The sequence below is a fragment of the Gossypium hirsutum genome, chromosome D12, assembly GCF_007990345.1.
Source record: "Gossypium hirsutum isolate 1008001.06 chromosome D12, Gossypium_hirsutum_v2.1, whole genome shotgun sequence".
Lineage (NCBI taxonomy): Eukaryota > Viridiplantae > Streptophyta > Magnoliopsida > Malvales > Malvaceae > Gossypium > Gossypium hirsutum.
Genome location: NC_053448.1, coordinates 61,075,860 through 61,094,150, shown reverse-complemented (window position 1 = coordinate 61,094,150; position 18,291 = coordinate 61,075,860). Strand labels below are relative to the sequence as shown.

At 34.4% G+C, this 18,291-nt stretch overlaps 2 protein-coding genes across 4 annotated transcripts; both read right to left on the bottom strand.

The window, feature by feature from the left end:
• Positions 1-208: 208 nt before the first annotated feature.
• Positions 209-9,760, bottom strand: LOC121224374 (protein timeless homolog). 3 transcript variants are annotated; one of them, XM_041107613.1, is made up of 19 exons: positions 9,430-9,760; positions 9,167-9,319; positions 8,897-9,056; positions 8,284-8,590; positions 8,047-8,184; positions 7,785-7,962; positions 7,522-7,652; positions 6,283-6,495; positions 5,748-5,914; positions 5,168-5,246; positions 4,042-4,566; positions 3,573-3,946; positions 3,138-3,242; positions 2,662-2,895; positions 2,390-2,458; positions 1,936-2,163; positions 1,393-1,497; positions 836-946; positions 209-574 (listed from the first exon to the last, which is right to left on the bottom strand). In XM_041107613.1, exons 1-19 carry the CDS (start codon positions 9,530-9,532, stop codon positions 388-390), a joined length of 3,567 nt encoding a protein of 1,188 aa, XP_040963547.1. In that variant the 5' UTR covers positions 9,533-9,760; the 3' UTR covers positions 209-387. The 3 variants fall into 3 exon arrangements, with proteins under 3 accessions (XP_040963547.1, XP_040963546.1, XP_040963548.1); XM_041107612.1 differs by having other exon boundaries at positions 209-625; positions 9,430-9,759; XM_041107614.1 differs by lacking the exon at positions 3,138-3,242 and having other exon boundaries at positions 209-625.
• Positions 9,761-10,508: 748 nt separating this feature from the next.
• LOC121224373 (plastidial pyruvate kinase 2) lies at positions 10,509-16,840 on the bottom strand. Its single transcript, XM_041107611.1, has 12 exons — positions 16,404-16,840; positions 15,110-15,397; positions 14,715-14,880; positions 13,863-13,997; positions 13,608-13,718; positions 13,421-13,509; positions 12,993-13,055; positions 12,670-12,845; positions 12,173-12,275; positions 11,887-12,035; positions 11,390-11,498; positions 10,509-10,911 (listed from the first exon to the last, which is right to left on the bottom strand). Exons 1-12 carry the CDS (start codon positions 16,638-16,640, stop codon positions 10,804-10,806), a joined length of 1,734 nt encoding a protein of 577 aa, XP_040963545.1. The 5' UTR covers positions 16,641-16,840; the 3' UTR covers positions 10,509-10,803.
• Positions 16,841-18,291: the final 1,451 nt, after the last annotated feature.

Below are 18,291 nucleotides of genomic sequence, written 5' to 3'. Positions count from 1 at the left end.
AAATTATGTATAACTAACTGAAAACATTAATACCAACATTAAATGTCTTTAATTGTACTTAATTTGAACAATTTGCAAAATATATCGAGCTTTTCATATTATTAAAGTACATTATTGTCTTTTACTATATATTATTAATCCTAAACTTAATTATCGAGCTAAGTTCAAGCTCGAATTTGTATATAAAAATTGATAAAAGAACTTAATCGAGCTCAAACCGAATATTGAACTTTATATTTCAAGTCGAGTAATTTAAACTCGACTCAATTACACCCATATGTAAGCAAAAGGTTCGAGTGACTAAAGAGCTAACTATAAGAGAAGATCAAATTTAACAGAGACGAGCGGGGATCCACTTTCTATATACAATACAAGACTTAAAAGAGACTAATCGTCATCTTCAGCATCAATTACCATTCTACGTCTCCTTCTATCGATGGAGGCTTCCACAATCACTGCATCATCTCCTGAATCAGCCAACTCATCTTCTACTTGCTCTTCTACTTGCTGATCTGCCGACTCCATCTCGATATTCTCAGGTGAAGGATTTACAGCTTCTGATGTGCCTTCTTTGCTATCATGGTGAAATGTGACATCCATCTCAGTAAACTGGTTGTTTTCATCCCTAAGAAAAAGAATAATAATAATAATAATAATAAAACAAGAGTTATGCTCTAACTGATCACTTTACCCTAAAGAGTATTTGCTCACATGTTAGTAGCCAGAAAAATTTCACTTTTCTCTCTTTTTTTTAATCAACAGATTCACTTTGCTGGATAATATTATGCAAACACTATATTATAAAGATGAACTCTTGATGAGGTGGAATGCTTACCTTTCAGTTACATCATTTGCAACTACAGCTCCAGAGATTTTGTACCTCTCCCCAGTAGCTACTGCAGCAAGCTTCTCATTCTTTGACTTCGAAGGGAGCTTTCTGGTTTTCCTATGATTAACAGATAAAATTATTGATACAACAGAAAAGAAACATACAGCAAACTCTCTTGAAATTTATGTGTTGCTTATTATGAGCAATATATATTTGCTTGAAATTAAAAGAGAAATGCAGAATTACAAAACATGAATATTTGCTTGCTTTTTATTCCATATCTATTGGATTTTCTGTGGAAACTGGTCATTACGAAGTATTCCATGCCTATTGCATTAATACGGAAACTGGTCATTAGCAAGCTTACTCTAAAAGCTCTGTTTAATCAAATAGAAGGTTTTATTGCCAAACAATGTTAGACATCGGAAGGTCCAAATTATTACAATATCAAGGTCCAGAATTTTAAATTACTTTCCCTTTTGCTTGTGTGAGTGTAATGAATGCTGCATTCGTGAAGGAGTATCGAGTTTGTGCGTGTGATAGTTTGAGAGTGAGATAATTACTTGAAAACAGAGCTTAGAGTTTCATCATCAGCGTCATCTGATGCTTCCCTTTCCATGTTCTGTCCTGGAAATTCTTGATTGAACAATCCGCCATTATCCTTCTTTCTGCTTCCAAAAAGTTCGAAGGTAAAAATGAATGTTAATAACTATTTGTACTCCTATTGATCTCACTTGGCATACAAAAATCAGATTCACTTCTGAAATCTATTGTTAGTTTTGATGGAATTGGCTGGTTAGGTTTTCATCTCCAGAGAATTTTTGGCATAAAAACAACTATTTGTACTAGCATTGGCAGCAAAGAAACAGACAATATTAAACTGGACATGCTGTATTAAATCCAGCAAATTTTGTATGGCTAAAGTTATGCTGAGTTTATAATGCTGAAGGTTAACCATTCATCTCTGACGTAACTGCAACTAGCAGGTAGAAAGCATTGAAAACATGCTAATAGGAAATTGACAGAAGTTCATAAAACAATGGAGCCATGAAAATTGAATGATTTAATGCACTAAATAACAGATAAATAGATAAGCGTGTAGATACCTGTTCTTAAATGATAGCAATGTCTCATTGTCAGAGTCATGCATTTCATTTGCAGATAAATCATTTAGTTCCTCATCCCTCAAACGCATGATTTCTTCAGACTTTTTCTGCCTAGGAACATATAAACCGAGTTGCTTGAGTTTGCGTGAAACTTGGGCAGCAGTAAACTTATTATCAGCATCCAATGCATTTGCGATCATGTAACTACATCTCTTATGGTCTTTAAATCTGCATAGAATACCAAATTGCCATTTCCTTATCACGAATGTAAACAGCCATTCAATAGTACTTAATGTTCATCTTTATTTGGGCATATATAGTTTCTCTTTTATTTTTTGATGTAAGAATCAATACTAGGGCAGGAAATTAAAAATAGAATAACATACAAAAACAAATTAATTCACTCTAATTGGAAACAAGAATATAGGAAGAATACTAGTAAACTGATACTCACTGCTCAAATAGATCTTTAATCATTGCCTCCTGATCCTTGCTAAAGGCAGAGACTCTTTTCCTGGTGTTCCTGTTTAGAACAATAGAACATAACTTGAAGGTAAATATAACAGATTCATGCCAGAAAAAATGCTTTCTGTCATTCCTGCATGTTCAAAGCTGTAACTTCAAGAATAGAACACCACATTGTTGCATCAAAAGTTGTTCCTGAAACTCTTTTAGAGTAAATTGACTATAACAAGGAGCAATGATAACAGATACAGAAATACTTACAGAAGTTGCCTCTGTGAACTTCCTTCTAAATTATTTGAATCATTAAGAGTGCTTCCACCCCCTTGTTGATCAGAACTGGAAGTGAAATTTCTACCATCATTCCTTATCCTTTTCTTTGGTGCAACTTTAAGTCCTAACTGTTTAAGCTTGTTTGAAACTTGAGCAGGCAAAACTCCACCAGAAGGATCTAGGGAATCCGCAATAAGACGGCTACAGTTTGGATGATCTTTGAACCTGCAACAAAAAATTTCCAAAGCAGAAAAAGTGCAAACTAACTTCAGAAACTCCTGAAAGGATGTAATAAGTTTGGTGGAAAGCAAGCATTTCATTTGGGCACCATGAAAGATACCAATGATCATCCAAGATCACATGCTTTTACTTTCAATGGGGCAAGTAGATGCATCATATCTTTGAAGAAAAGGGAAGATCTAAGTGAAAGGCTTGTCACAGAGACAACAGGATCGAAACAAACTTACTCCTCATAGAGATCCTTGAGTTTTGCCTCCATATCATCATTGAAAACAAACCTTCTGTTTCTTTCATAAATCTTTTCAGATTCATTTTCCAAGCAGTTTTCCCCACTGCACCAGCCAAATACACCAATTAAGCGGTTTCTCAATCAGTTATCTGAGTTTAGAAATTATGGCCAGTTCATATTGTTAATTCAGATGGCACACCCTTCATTTCTAAAAAGGTAAGGCCATTTTCATGCACCATTCTTATTATAATTGAAATACCAAAGTATCCTTGTACAATTAAATTAAAAATATAAAAGAAAAATTAGGACCCAGGCAAGAAAAAAACCCGTAAGACTTGAAAATAAGCTGACATCAAACGCAAGTTGAATTCATGACTCTTCCACTAGTAAGCTAGCATATGTAAGCCAAATAAACTAAATTGCAAAATCTTACTTCTGATGTCTGATGTCATGAGCGATTACAACATCAGCTTCGTCGTCACCCAGTGCATCTGCTATGCTTCTGCGAACCCATTCATTGGCCGCCTCTGAGGACTCAACTTCCGTATTTCCTGGAACACTATCCTGATTTCTGTTTCCTTTCTTCAAATGGCCAAGCTCGTGTAATAAATATTCAGCATTGATGTAATGGCATTCTCTCCGTGTCTTCCAAAAGAGAATTTCAATAAAAAGAAGGGGCTGGTGCTTCATTTTCTTTAGCATTTTTCTGACTAAACTAGTAATAAAGACAACAATATCTGCATGGTCCTCACTTGGAGACAACTTCTGCTCTTCTAGTATGTCATAGAATGTTACAAGGAGTGACAACTGCAAAAAATTGTACAAAATTAAAATATATATTAGGTCTTCTCCATAGTCTTTCTCTGTATATGTATAAAAAGAATGCAGGGTTAAGTTTTGACCTGATAAAGCATTGGAGCAAGCTCAAGGTCATCAGTTACCTTCCGCAACAAGCCTATAATGTATTGATTTGTATTACTTGAATTGCTCCTATAAAATTTAAGTAACCAGCACAAATTTTGTATAAAGCTGCAGTTTGCAAAAGCTGAAATGAGACTAGAAACTTTAAAATCAACTTCATTAACAGCAGCTGCTTGTTCATCGTCAGAAGAATCATCAGTACAGCAACAAAGATTATCATCAGCATGCCCAGGTGCATTATCATCAACCTGTGGCACATCTCCAGGGCTTCCCATCTTTGTCTCAGATGTTCCTAGCCCATCAACCAATGGAGAAGTATTAGTATCTTCTTTCAGACCAGATGCCACCTTCATTGGGCTTTCCTGTTCTCCCACATATTCTGCTGGTCGTTCACTAACTGAGGAACCATCCACATCAGGTGCAGCAGCATGGTCTTCAAACTGTTTACTTTTGGTAACAGTTTCACTCGCTGCTTTCTTCTTTCCCTTCCTTGATTTTCTAGAAACCTTAATCACGTAATTTACATTTCAGTGCACATAACAGAGAAGGATAAGAGAAGAAAATTTTTCAAATTGATGCAAAGAAAAACTAGAAATTCATAGGAGTGAAGCATGCTTTAAAATCAATCTAGATCTTACGCACAAAAAGGCATGCACACAGGGAGAGAAGTGAGAGGAAATAAAGGTGCATGATAAAATCAAAGGACTTCTTCATAGAATTTAACTATAGAAGGAAAAAGGATAGAGAAATATTTCATGCTAAAGAAAGAAAACTTCGTTAATTGCATGTTAGTAGTTAGAGAATACTTGAGTCAGATACACGACATAACCCAATAGCTCAGTAATCATTACCTACTAAGTTCTTAAAGACCGTCAATCCATGCTGTCATTATAGCAGATAACCACTTTAAGGGACCAAAACTATAAAGAAATCACTTTTCCTGATTGACAACTGACAGCAAATTTAGCAAATTGTTTAACAATGATTGCATATTTTGCAGTTTTGAGTATTCCATGTGCCAATGCAGGTCATGCAGCCAAGGTCATTTATCTGCTAAGCTATGGCGTAACAGTGTATATCCACAGGAAAATTTAAAGCCTAACATACCCTTAATAAGCCACGTGCTTGAAGATTCTCCATGAGTTGCATAATTACATGCATCATTTCTACCAAATCTGCAAGATCACTGATAAATATAATTATCAGCAATAGCAAAATACTCAAGCAACCATGAAACATTTCTTTTTTTCTTTTTGTTCATGAAACATTTCTTTTTAATACACAATGCAAAAATTAATTTACCCAAGTTAAAAAGTTCCTTTGTATCTACAACAATTTTTAGCTGATAGTCGCTATCTTCCCCTTTTTGAACAGTCCTCAAAAGATTATAAACTTGATTAAAAGGCAAAAGAATTTACAGATCAGAGCGACATATACCTATTGAACACGTGGTGGTTACCTCATCACTCAATGAATAAAAAGGACATAAATGCATATAAAACATGAAACATGAGGGGTGGGGGGTGGGGGAGGATCAAACCAAGAAGATTGTAGCCTTTCTCAAAAGCAAGTATATTAAATAACTAGGAATAGCTTAAGAAGTCAAAAATTTAAAGCTAAGGTTATTGAAATGGTAACAAACACAATTGTCAATTTCAACGCTAGTTTCTGAGATTGAGAAGAAAACCTTTTGGGTTGCTTGCGAGAGTTGAACATTTTGATTTGATTCAGAATGAACTGGGTCATTCCTTGGTCCGTCTGATCATAAAATAGCTTGTAAAGAAGTATGCGAGCTGTCAGAGGCTCCTTAGAATCTTCTGGAAATAATTTAAGCACTAAATTACACATTCGAATCTGCATTTAGAAAACAAAGAAGGGGAAATATTAAATAGGGTAGCACGTAAGCAGATCAGTAAACTCAAACAAGGTAGTAGCTTTTCAAAAAGGTGAACTAAAGTCCCATGACAAGGTAAGAACTGTTCTCAAAATCCCCATAAAAGAAGAATTGTCCGTATCTGAAAGAAGATTAATTTTCCTCAATTAATATGTACGCAAATGTTTAGCTTTTTAAGCATAAGAGATGGCAAATACATTTGTAGATGTACATTAGCTTGCAAGTGCAGAGGAGAAAGACAAAAGGACTAGTTGACATAACAATATCCAATTCAACAATAAACAAACTTAAAAGCCTATGAAATGATAATTGATAAAAGTACACATACCATATTTTTCAAAAGAGAACTTGCTGCAGATAGAAACTTGTAATCATTAGTTTCCTTCAAGCCTTCAAATGCATTACGCCAACTTGAAATCACAAGTTGGAACATCGATTCATTCATTGATGCTGCAATTGGTCCACATACGTCACCTTGGAAAAATGAGTCATCAGCACAGTTATCAGCAGAAGCTTCAGATGCAGCAGTTCCGTCACTTGGCTGTTAAAGGGCATCATGTCCAGTGCAACAAAAGTGATTAGTATAATGAAGCCAGTAACTATGACCAAAAGAAGGAACATATCAAACTACTGTTAAGGTTTTACATCTTGACAGTAACTAATCTTGACTTTCAATAAGGTTACAACCAAATTACTTGTTTGGGCAGAAAAGGCTGCAACAAGACCAATTTCAAAGTTTCAAGAGGAGACTACATGTATTATTCAAGGAAGTTTAACACCAAAAACTTAATAAACTTCAGGGGTCAATAGGTATAAAATGAAACCCATCAAACATAGGCATCAAGAACTGAATAAACTTCAGGAGAAATATACTGTCCCTTGGCAACATTTATTCAGAGTTAATTGTGTCCATTACCCCATTTTGGAAACAAACCACTAACCAACCATTAACAAAGAGGAAACTTCAGGTCTGTTAAACCATTCACATCACTCTTTTAATTTATCAGTCAAACCTTCAACAACCAAGAAAATGCACTTGAAAGCATCCAATTAAACTCCCCATTCAATAGTTAACCAAAAATAATAATCTCTAGCAATGCCCCTCTAAAACTAAAACTTTAAGGTGTGTTTAGATATGAAAGAGGAAACAGGAAAACAGGTAGAATGACAGCAGAAACATTTCATATTTACCCTGTTGTTGAAGTGGAGAATTAACAAGAGGCCCAGCATTGCAGAATTTAACTATGATGTTATATTCTTAAATCCTTCCAATTTGATACATTGTAAGAAGTACGAAAATTAGTTCCAAGGAAGTTGATTCAGCTACACTTCCCAATACTTAAAGCTTTAAACATAACTTTTAATACATACATGCAACAAAAGTAAGCAATTAACAGCTTTAGATTATGAAGAGTGTACTCCAGGAATGAATAATGTAACAACCTATGATGATTCACTTGTAAAAGACAATTAATAAATGAAAACATGCATCTATCAATTACTGCAAGTTTGTCTGAGGATCTAGGGTGTCTACAGGAAAACAAGTAAAAATTGGAGTATTCCTCACCTTCGAGGCCAAACACTTGTGATACTGAAAAGAAGTAACAAACTCAGCAACCTTAAAGAAAACAATTATGTCACCCTTCTGAACTGTGTGATGTTCCTTCTCAATATCCTCACGAACAGATTTCATAAATACTGACATGCATTGAGTTTGCATTTAATTATCCACAAGAACATGAAGAATAAGGGAAAGAAAGGGAAAAAAAGAGGATAGGGGGTAGGGTGGGTCAACAAAACAAGCAGGTATTTCAATTTCAAACTGTGTACCATTGTAGCCTCCAGAAAGGAACTGGTTCACAAAATCATGAAGCAATGCCAGAATATTTTTCCTCATTAAAGGTAGATCACCATGTCCTGTTGAAATCCCATGGCCACCATGAGATTTAAGCAGAGTATTTTGAGAAGCATAATTAGGATTTCCCTTGACCACTACTGTAGAACCACCCTGTCAGATAAAACATGATTAGTTAAATTTATTAATGCAGCACCTGCTTAGTATCAAAACATCAATGACAATGATACTACATACCACAGTGAACCGTGTAAAAGTTCCACTGAACTGTGAATGACGATTGGTATGCTGGAGTCTTGAAACCCTTCTTTTCTTTGCTTCCTCTTCCATGATGGACTTAAGATCATCAATGCAAGCCTTGGCATCTCCACCCTCCTATCATACAGAGGTCATTAGAAACAAGAACGTGGAAAAGTAAATAGCATTAATCAACTTCTTACTCAGATGATTAGACAAGAATAAAGAGAAACAAACCTCAGAACGCTTCAAATGAGCTTTGGCAAGTAACTCTGGGTCTTGACCCATAAATATGTAATGGAAAATATCCAACAAAAGCAAGTTATCCTGACGAAGATAGCCACGAGAACCACCAATCTGCTGAGTTATAACAATAATTAAATCCATCACATTCTCACGGAACAGAAGTTCAAGAAATCTGTCTCTCAGTGATAAAAATTGGCCAGCCTTTTGTAGAGATGAAATATCTTGGATGGAAAGAATGTTGCGAAACAAGGTTAACACCAGCTGGACCAATTTCCAGTCATCCTCCGTGAACAATTCACTGAAATTGAAGAGATTAAACATTTAGGCTGATGACAGCATAATGAATACAAGGAAATTTGATCGCACGGATGATTTAAATGCAAATGAAAAGATGAACATCCTATATAACAGCATCTAATGTGCTTAACTAGAACTTAGATTCTTAAGGTTTCATAAACAGTTAAACTCATTTGTTTTTGTTGATCAACAAATTGGGCAGTTTCTCAAACAATATATTATTCTTTTCTTTCTTTTTCCAGCACCTTAATTTAAGCAGGCAGTTAAAGGGCCTATTGGTAAAAGAAGAAAAAGAAATCATGCTTACCATTCCAAATTTTCAAGTGGACCTTCAAGAAGGGAAACTATAACAGCAACAGCATCACTGCTTGTGAGAGAAAACTTCATATTCCAAAGATACTCTATCTGTTGAGGGATATCACTAGAGGAAGGCTCGATAGGCATTGACAGAAAAACTAAAACTTTCACTGGGAAATGCGAAAAGAAAAAGAACGTAAATATTCACCAATTTAGCATTTACTACATTTTTTTGGCTTAAATGGCCAAAAAAAAACCTTTAACATCAAATTTTACATACCAGCATTTAACACCAAATTCCGATCATGTTGGCAATGTTCAATGATCGGAATCAAGTCCTTTGAAACTATATTCCATCTACAAACTTGCTTAAATACTTCTCGCGTTTCTGGATCGTCCCGTCTTAAAAATCTCAGTAAGTCCTTCAAAGCATCTGCCAGTAAGTTATTTGAAACAAGATTAGTGGAATCCAATTTATATTCCCTGAATACAAAAGGAATAAATCAAAGAAAAAACCACTTCAATAGAGGCAAATGAGACTACCCAGACAATGCTCCCCCTTTGTGTAGATCATCTGTTTCGTTGTTTCATCTTCTTCGAGGATGCCGAGACTAGCACAGATACTTGATAAGCCCTCCATGTCCATTTTTACAAGGAAAGTAAGGTTTAAAATGGTAATTTGGGGAGAACCTGGTAGAAACTAGTGTTTTGAGTGATAGAGAAATCAGATCTGAGAAAATTTGGGAAGAATAATGATACCTCTAACAAGACTTCTGCTAGAGAAATTGGAAGATGAAAATCGTTGAAGGAAAAAAAAATATTACTGATGGAAGGTCGATCGATTAGGGCTCTTGTGGCGCCAATTGAGATGCAAATTTTCCCGCCTCTTTTTATTTTTTGGATATAGGATCAGTTGATGCTGTGGTCTAGGGGAAATATGATGGGGGTCCGGCATGTAAGTGACGTGGAGTGGATTAACATTTAATAAGAACAAACTGGATAATAAGAACGGCCCTGACCTCCTCCAGTCATGAGCCGCTTATTAGGCCCGTTACTTTTGTACTATTCTTAAATTTCTAGATTAAAATTAAAATAAAATGATAATGGTGATAATAATATTAGGCTATTAGTTAAAATGATAATAGTGATAATAAAATTTCTAGATATGAATTTATTGACTCTTTATACAAGTATTAGTTAAAATTATTTCGTTGTTATTTTGAGAAACTCTTTATTTAAATATATTGTTTTTAATAATTTTTTAAAAAAGTTTGTGCCATTGGTTAATATTTCTTTAATAAAATTGTGCTATTAGATACTAAATAATATTTTAATAATTAAAATATATTTTTCTTACTAAAATCAAAAGTCTAAGGAACGAACTTGAGATTCATAATCATTTATACATATAGTTCATTATAAACATTAATACATATAATTCATTTCAGCTATGATTTAATTGTTAAATAAATAACTTATAAATATATTTTTATATAGTTTTTTTTTCATTTATATCGTGATCGTAACATAATTGTATGCGTGATAATTATAATTTCAATTTGAATCGGCTTTAGGTCGTCTTTGTGAATACCGATTATATCCAGCCAATTTAATGGATTGAATTAATTTGTATCATTTCATGTTTGTTTCTAGGTTATTTTATTTGGATAACAAGTTCCAAACTTTGCAGGTGAAAAAACATACCAGGAAATCTCAAAGCAAACAGAAAAGTGAAAAACCCAGAATAAATAAAACAATACAGGCTAAAACAAAAGGGTCCTATCAATCATATGACCTGAAGGAAAGCTACAAAAAACCTAACTCGAATGCTCTTCTTCGCTGTGATCGCTTGAAATACTAATAATTTGCACGAAGATGATCAGTCGAATGGATTCTCTCCCATTAATCTTCAGCCTCTTACACTTTGCAGACCTGAATGTTGTGAGTGGACTGGAATCGCCAGATGGGCTGTCTGCCACTTTGAACAAGTGCCACCTCTTCTCCCTTCTTCACCATTCCTTGCTTCTGCAGATCAATCATATTAGTTCTAGTATGGTATATAAAGAACCGGATGGTCGATGCACGTAACAGCACCAAGGTGCAGTATGATCAAATTAACCAAGCTCTATATGGTAATGAAGGATTAGAATTGTACGTATAAATCTTGCTATCCAATGGCATGCATCCTATGTTAAAGGTAATAAACTATCCTTTATGCAAGCATTTCAAAGCTGGTTTGGTTGTCATGAAAAATCCTTGGTATGGAAAGCAAAAAAAATTTTGATCAGAACAATCTGATTTAAGTTTTGATCCAAAAGCCCACAAGCATCAATGCGGGTCCATTATCAAAATAATACGTGAAGGTTTTGAATATTTTAAACTGGATACCTCAAAACAACCACTTGAATGTATTGTCCAAAATAAACATGAATGAACAACTACACCAATAATTAACGACCAATGGAAGGGGATTTCCATAATAAAATTTATGGTAACATCTTACCTGCAGTAATTCTAAAGCATTCTTAAAGGTTTCCTCGGCATCATCAGAGAACTCCATGTATATAGGGCATACTCCTTGATACAAAGCCAATCTTTGTTGTATCCTTTTCCTGCATGGCCGTTAAAGTCTTGTCAGTTAAACATTCGAGATCACAGCCCAGTAATGGTAGTCTGGTAGATATTCATTTTGGCCATACACTACTAGACAACCATTGCACTTGTGAGTTAGATATTGTCACCTTTCTGGATTAATATTCTTTTATCAAATCAAACCTCAAATGGATAGACATAACATGTCATAGTACAAGACAAATTGGACAGAAAGCTAAAAGCATGGTCCCAACCCCTCATTTGCCACTCCCCCACCCCACCCACCCAGAGAGAGATATTTAACTTTCTGTTATGTCTATCCATTTGAGGTTTGATTTGATGAAGAAATATTTAACTGAGATTAAACAATGGAAACAATTTTTGGATTCAGGATCGGGTGAAACTCACTCGTTAGTGAAGGCAAAAATAGTGCCAGAAGGACGATAATGGCTAAGTAATATAGCCATGAAGCCAGTTCTAGTGAAGACAACAGTGGAGATTCCAAGAGTGTTTGACATCATAGTTGCATGATATGCAAACATCTCACTCATATGGTTCTACAATGAAGTAGTAAATCCAGTCAGAACTGATAGTTGACAAAGAAAAAGAAAGCATTAAGAATACTGACCAAGAAGCAAAGAAAAAATGGAAGCTTAAAAAGCCTATAGAAAGTGCATGAAGTATATTAAGTGACCTTAAAAGCTTGACCGAGATTAGGTGGCATTTCACCACCAGATATGGTTGCTTCAGTTCGTAGAGCAACTGTATGCATCACTTTAACAGCTTTCAATGGGAACCTGCAAGAAAGTGAAATCTATTTAGATTGAATTTAGGTGGAGTAATTTACGTATACTGTACATACAAGTAACTGCTCAGGACAGTCAAGAGTAAAGATAAAGCAAGCTGGCACATTCAATATACCAATTTATATGTCTGAAGGAAATTTGCTAAGTTGATATTCAGGTATTTTTTACCTTCACAAACTAGGATCCAAGGATATTCAATAAACCTTCCAGATTACCTCAAGGGAAGTTTCTAAACTAAACTATAACATAGATCATTATATATTAGCATGAGAAAATTGAAATCCTTACCTAATTTTAATAGAAAATTTAATAGAAAAGGGGGGTATGAAGAGGAATAAGTTAAAATAAAATTCTAAAATGCAATGGAAGTAACTTCCTGACTTACTTTCCATGAGCTGTTTCTCCAGAAAGCATGACAGCATCAGCACCCTCTCGAACAGCAATGGCAATGTCAGATACCTCTGCTCTAGTTGGTGTTGGATGAACAATCATGCTTTCAAGCATATTGGTTGCCACAATAACAGCTTTCCCCATGCTTCGACATGTTCTAATTATCTCTTCCTACATTTTACACAAAGTAGAGTTCTGAATTTATAAATAAACACAATTTCATTTCTTTACTAGTTTAGAAAACATGTTTGATGATTCAACTAAACCCAGTCTTTACAGTTAAATAAAAATAAATAAATAAATAAAAACTAAACCAACCTGCAACAAAGGAACCTCCTCGATAGGAAGCTCTGCACCAAGATCTCCTCTTGCAACCATTGCCTAAAATAAAAGAACATGCATTACTTCTTAAACAGCATATACATCACTGAAGTGGTAATAACTGGACTTTAATTCAAATCAAACTATCTTCCAGACTCCCAGAGATCTCCCCATCACAGTAAAGAAGATCAAGATAGTAACTAGAAGTAACAGCTAAACGACAAAGTCAAAGATGCTACCTAATATTTGAAACGAATAGCCTCATAATAATTAGCATCAATTTTCCTGAATCAAAGATTTTCTTTTTCAGCAAAGATAGAACTAAAAAGCATTAAATAACCAGTAAACTACCTATCCCTTTCTATGTATAAATAACCCTAAAATTATCTGCATTAAATATTCATGGAAAAGATTTAAGGGATCACCCCATCCGATGCTGTTATAATTGAATGCAAATTTGGAATAGAGTCTGCACTTTCAATTTTAACGATAACATGAATGTCTGCATCACAACCTGCCAAAAGTGAGGGGAAAAAAATCATTAGTGGAGAACTTAAAACATATACCAAGTCTACAGTTATTATTTCATGAAAAAAACTAAAGATAACTTACTCTGCAGATAATTCTTCAACTCATGAACAACCTGAGCATCTTTAACAAACGAAACAGCATAAAAGTCAACTTTGTTGTCTACTCCAAATTTTATGTCATCCCAGTCCTTTTCTGCAGTAGACCAATGGAAATAATTAATCCATTGCTCCTCACAATCCCTCAACTGTGTAAAGGGAGAGTAAGACAAAGAAGAGGAGGAAAGTGGAAAATCTACAAAGCAACAGAAATTACAACAAATAAAATTCAAGGACCAACCAGTAATAGAAGGCAGTGTAGCACTTTTTCCTCGGACATTTAAATGCCTCCTAGACTTGAGCTCACCACCATCAACTACTTCACACTTCACTGAATCCTCTGTCTTAGACTTCACCACTAATGACATCATACCACCTACATCACAAATCAAAAGTCCGAGGAGTATAAATCAACAAGTCAAAAAAAAAAAAAGTTTCCAGAGATATTTCTAGTGCTTTGTGTTCATAGTAGTCAAGATTGAACTAGAACACCAAATTCTCGTTTGATAATGAAAGGGTATACGTTAGCCTAGAAATAAAATATAGAGATGATTGTATACTACTAAGTATAGTTTTACTCAATCAAACAACTTAGGTAAATAAAACAAAAAGCTTCCTCTTTAATGCTAAAGGTTTCCTTGGTGACTTGCAAAAGACCCAAGAAAGTAAGAACTGCATCTACATAGTCATAGTTGCATTTTCGTTAAAATATTTTGTTCACTTCTCATGTTTCTGTTTTGGCAAAGGACAGACCTAACAAAACACCAGGTTACCCCTAGCTAAATGATATATGCAGTGAAAACTGAAAACCTAATAATTCATTTCTAGATCATTAAATTCTTTCTTCAGCAAATCATCTGAAGACCATGCTACATATTTGTAATCTTACACTATTAACAATTGAATCATAAAACTTCATATTTTCAGATTAAAGGGAAAAGATGAGTAAAAAAGTATACATTTATAACTGAGCAGCATTTTACTTGAAAAGATTGATATAACTTTGTAACATGCATGCTGGCAACCAATTTCATGGGGGAGGGGGACTGAGATTAACAACCATATAAACCATATAAAAATCATGGTAGCATACCATCAACAAGAAGCATGTCACCCACTTCTACATCATTAACAAAATCATCATAGTTGACACTGACACAATCAGGTGTCCCAACCCCTCTCCGAATTGTAAAAGTGAATTCCTGCCCGGTTGTTAATGTAATTGGTTGAGGCAAGTCGCCACTCCTAACCTCAGGACCCTGATAAACAGAACCAAATAATCATAAGAACAGAATGAATGAATATTTCAAAAAAAGGACTAGAATTATCAGAGAAATTTACATAATATCAGTTGTTTATTGTTGCCAACATCACTATGTCCAACCAATTATAATGACTTTACACAGTAAAATACCAAACTCATTGACTCAAGCAACCTGAAATAATGGCTTTACACAGTAAAACATAATGAAATTAAGGGAAACTTGCCTTGGTGTCAAGCATGATTGCAATGGTGTTGTCTTTGGATTGTGCATTATATTCCTTCACTAAATCAATAACTTTCTGATGAGATGCATGGTCTCCATGAGACATATTCAGACGAGCAACATTCATTCCAGTCTCGGCCAATTTCCATATCATTTCTCTTGTGTTTGTTGAAGGACCAATAGTGCAAACAATCTTCGTTTTACGTCTAACAACAGGTTTGGACCACATAGCCACCGATGTGTCACCTACTTGCTGAATCCCCCTTAATTGCTCATATTGCTCCTCCCTCTGAGGAAAAGGAGAAAAAAGGAATGAAAGGTTACAGCATATAAGCAATGATTTCCAACAATTTTTCTCTGCAGGTGTCCATGAAAAGTTCTTTGATTATAGATATAATGGCAATTAAAATCATACTGACAATGTCATGCAACTGCAATGCCCTCAAACTATAGAGTAAAGAAACCCAAAACTTAAAATTTCAAGTGAGCTAAGACAAATAATTCAGACTTCCTCAATTTAACCACAAAAATTGTTATAAACTTCAAGGCTCCATTTCTTTTACTGTAAGTGAGGAAACAAGTGCATATCATGCCACTATTCTACATACTTTATGTTAGACCCGCAATATTAGTCACCAACACTAAGAAATTACACAAACAGGACATAAATACATAAATGTCTCAAAATCTAGATAATACAATTTATTACCATATAAAAAATTTCTAAGAACATAAAATACGAATTGCTTGTGACATGGCAAACTACATGAATACAACACAGATACACAAATTGCTTTTATGTCATTCATTTTTTCCATAGTATCCTTGCACAAATATAACCCACAGAAAACCAAACACTGGCTTGTAACAATATCTCACCGGGAAACTTTGAGTTGAGTCCTAACTTTTTTTTTCTGATGGTTTGGTCTCTATTTGTAAACGCAGACTACGCATTAGTGTCAGACTGTCAATGATGCCATGACATCGGTACACAATGGCTAGCAGATTTCGAATTTCACCTTTTTAGCTACGGATGATGCAAATTTCAATAATAATAGGATAGTTCATTTTCCACAGACTAAAAAGAACCTCATGCAACTTTACCACGCTCCATAGTATCACTACATTAATATAATTAAAGCGTAATGCTTTCTTAGCTCCTAACTATATACAAAAACATAAAGTAAGATTTAGAAAAAAGGTCGACTCATATTATTTTCCTTTTTCGCGTTCTTTTCAAACAACAAAACACAAAAACAAAGAGTTCGATCAATACAGTTCCTAGCGGCACAAACCTCAGGCACATCCTCCGGCGATACGGGAATAATTTCAGGTTCGGCGCGTACGGCTCTCTTAGCGGTAATCCGAGAGTTCTTCCCGAGCACGACTCTCTTGTTCTTCTTCTCGTCCAGTGCCAGCACTTTAGAACCGAAGCTCGCAGGCTTAAGCTTGACAGCTCGCTCTTGAACGGATCCAGTGCCCTGGCACAAGAATGAGCCGTGGATCGATCTAGTGGCCACCACTTGAGCCATTTTCTAAAAATGAGAGAGATAAGAGAGGAAACGGAAACGTGTAACGGAAGAGGAAGGTAGCGAAATGGCGAGGGATTTTTTTTTTTATTGGCTTTTATGAAGGAAATTGGAGATTGGAGAAATCGCCGCTAAATTTGGCGCAAGGTGGAAGCTAAGGACTTTAAAAGGAGGCTGCTGAAAAACCAAAGGAGCTTTGTGCTTAGTTTGTATCGAAATAGTACGGAGTTTTCTTTTTTATAAAATTAGCCCCCGAATTATGTCATTTTTTCTACCTAGGTATTTAAAGTTATTTATATGAAATTTGCCCCAAACTAATTTCATCTTATTTTACTTAAAAAATTAACTCCATCCAATAAGAACATATTAGTCATGTTTTTATTAATTTTTTTCGTGCTTTGAATAAAATAAGACCTAATTAATAGTTTAGGTATCACTTTTGATAATAATAAAAAGGTGCCTATATGCAAAACAAAGTATATCTTAGGGGCTAAATTTGGATTTTATCCTTTTTCTATCATCTCCGTTTTGCTCTACAACTGTTTGGTTTAAAACAGTTGAGAATTTGGAGTTTGAATCACTGAATTATTGGATACTCTCAAACGACGTCGCTGGCGTGTTATACTGTTGCTTGTAAAAAATTAAGTTCTACTAATGTTATAATAATTGTGTTGGTTAACTACTTTTCAAATTCAAATCTAGTTAAAGTACAAGTTATCGATAAACCCTGTTTTATATATATATTAAAAAAAGGTTAAAATGTTCTATTAGTCCCTGTGCTTTGGGTAAATTCTGAGATTTAATCCCTATACTTAAAAGGTTAAAAATTTAAGTCTCCTACTTTTTTTTATTTGAAATTCTCAGTCCAATCATTAAAACTGCAATTTTTTTGTCAAAATTCATCAACTTGAAATTTCTATTAAGTTGTCTTAATATAACATGGCATATGACTAACAAAAAATAAACATGAAAAGTTGACAATTTCTTATAGAAACTACTAACAACAATAACAATTGGATTAGAATTTTTAAATTGAAAAATAGGGGATTGAATTTTAAATTTTTAAAATACAGGGATTAAATCTTAATTTCTTAACAAAATTTAGGACTAACAATATATTTTAACCAAATAAAAAATAAGGTTTTATTTAAAATTTCACAAAAAAATTTACTTGCCACACACTTCTTTAATAAAAAAAATAATCACTTGCTTAATATAAAGGTTTTTTACTAAAATAGTATTAAAAAATACTAAAATGATATCTTTCAAAAATTATGTACAAAAATGGTATATTTCAAGTGATGGAGGGTGGTGCATAGGGGGCACCACCCTAGTTTTGACAAAAAAATTGTTGACAAGAAAAAAACAAAACTATTAAAATAAACTGATGGGACAACATACACTAGTCACGCCTATGGAAGAGCCGACACCAATCAAGCCTTTCCCATAGGCGACACCGGTCACGCCTTCCCTATAGGCGGTACCCACTCCCCCTCCCTAACCCCATCCGGCTCTATTTAAGGCATCAGTAAAAAAAATAACGGGAGAAGAGAGGGAGAAGAGAAGAAAGAAAGAAAGAAAATATATTATTATTTTTATTGTTATTTTCAAATAGAATATATTATGATAAGAAAAAATTATTTTGTTAGTATTA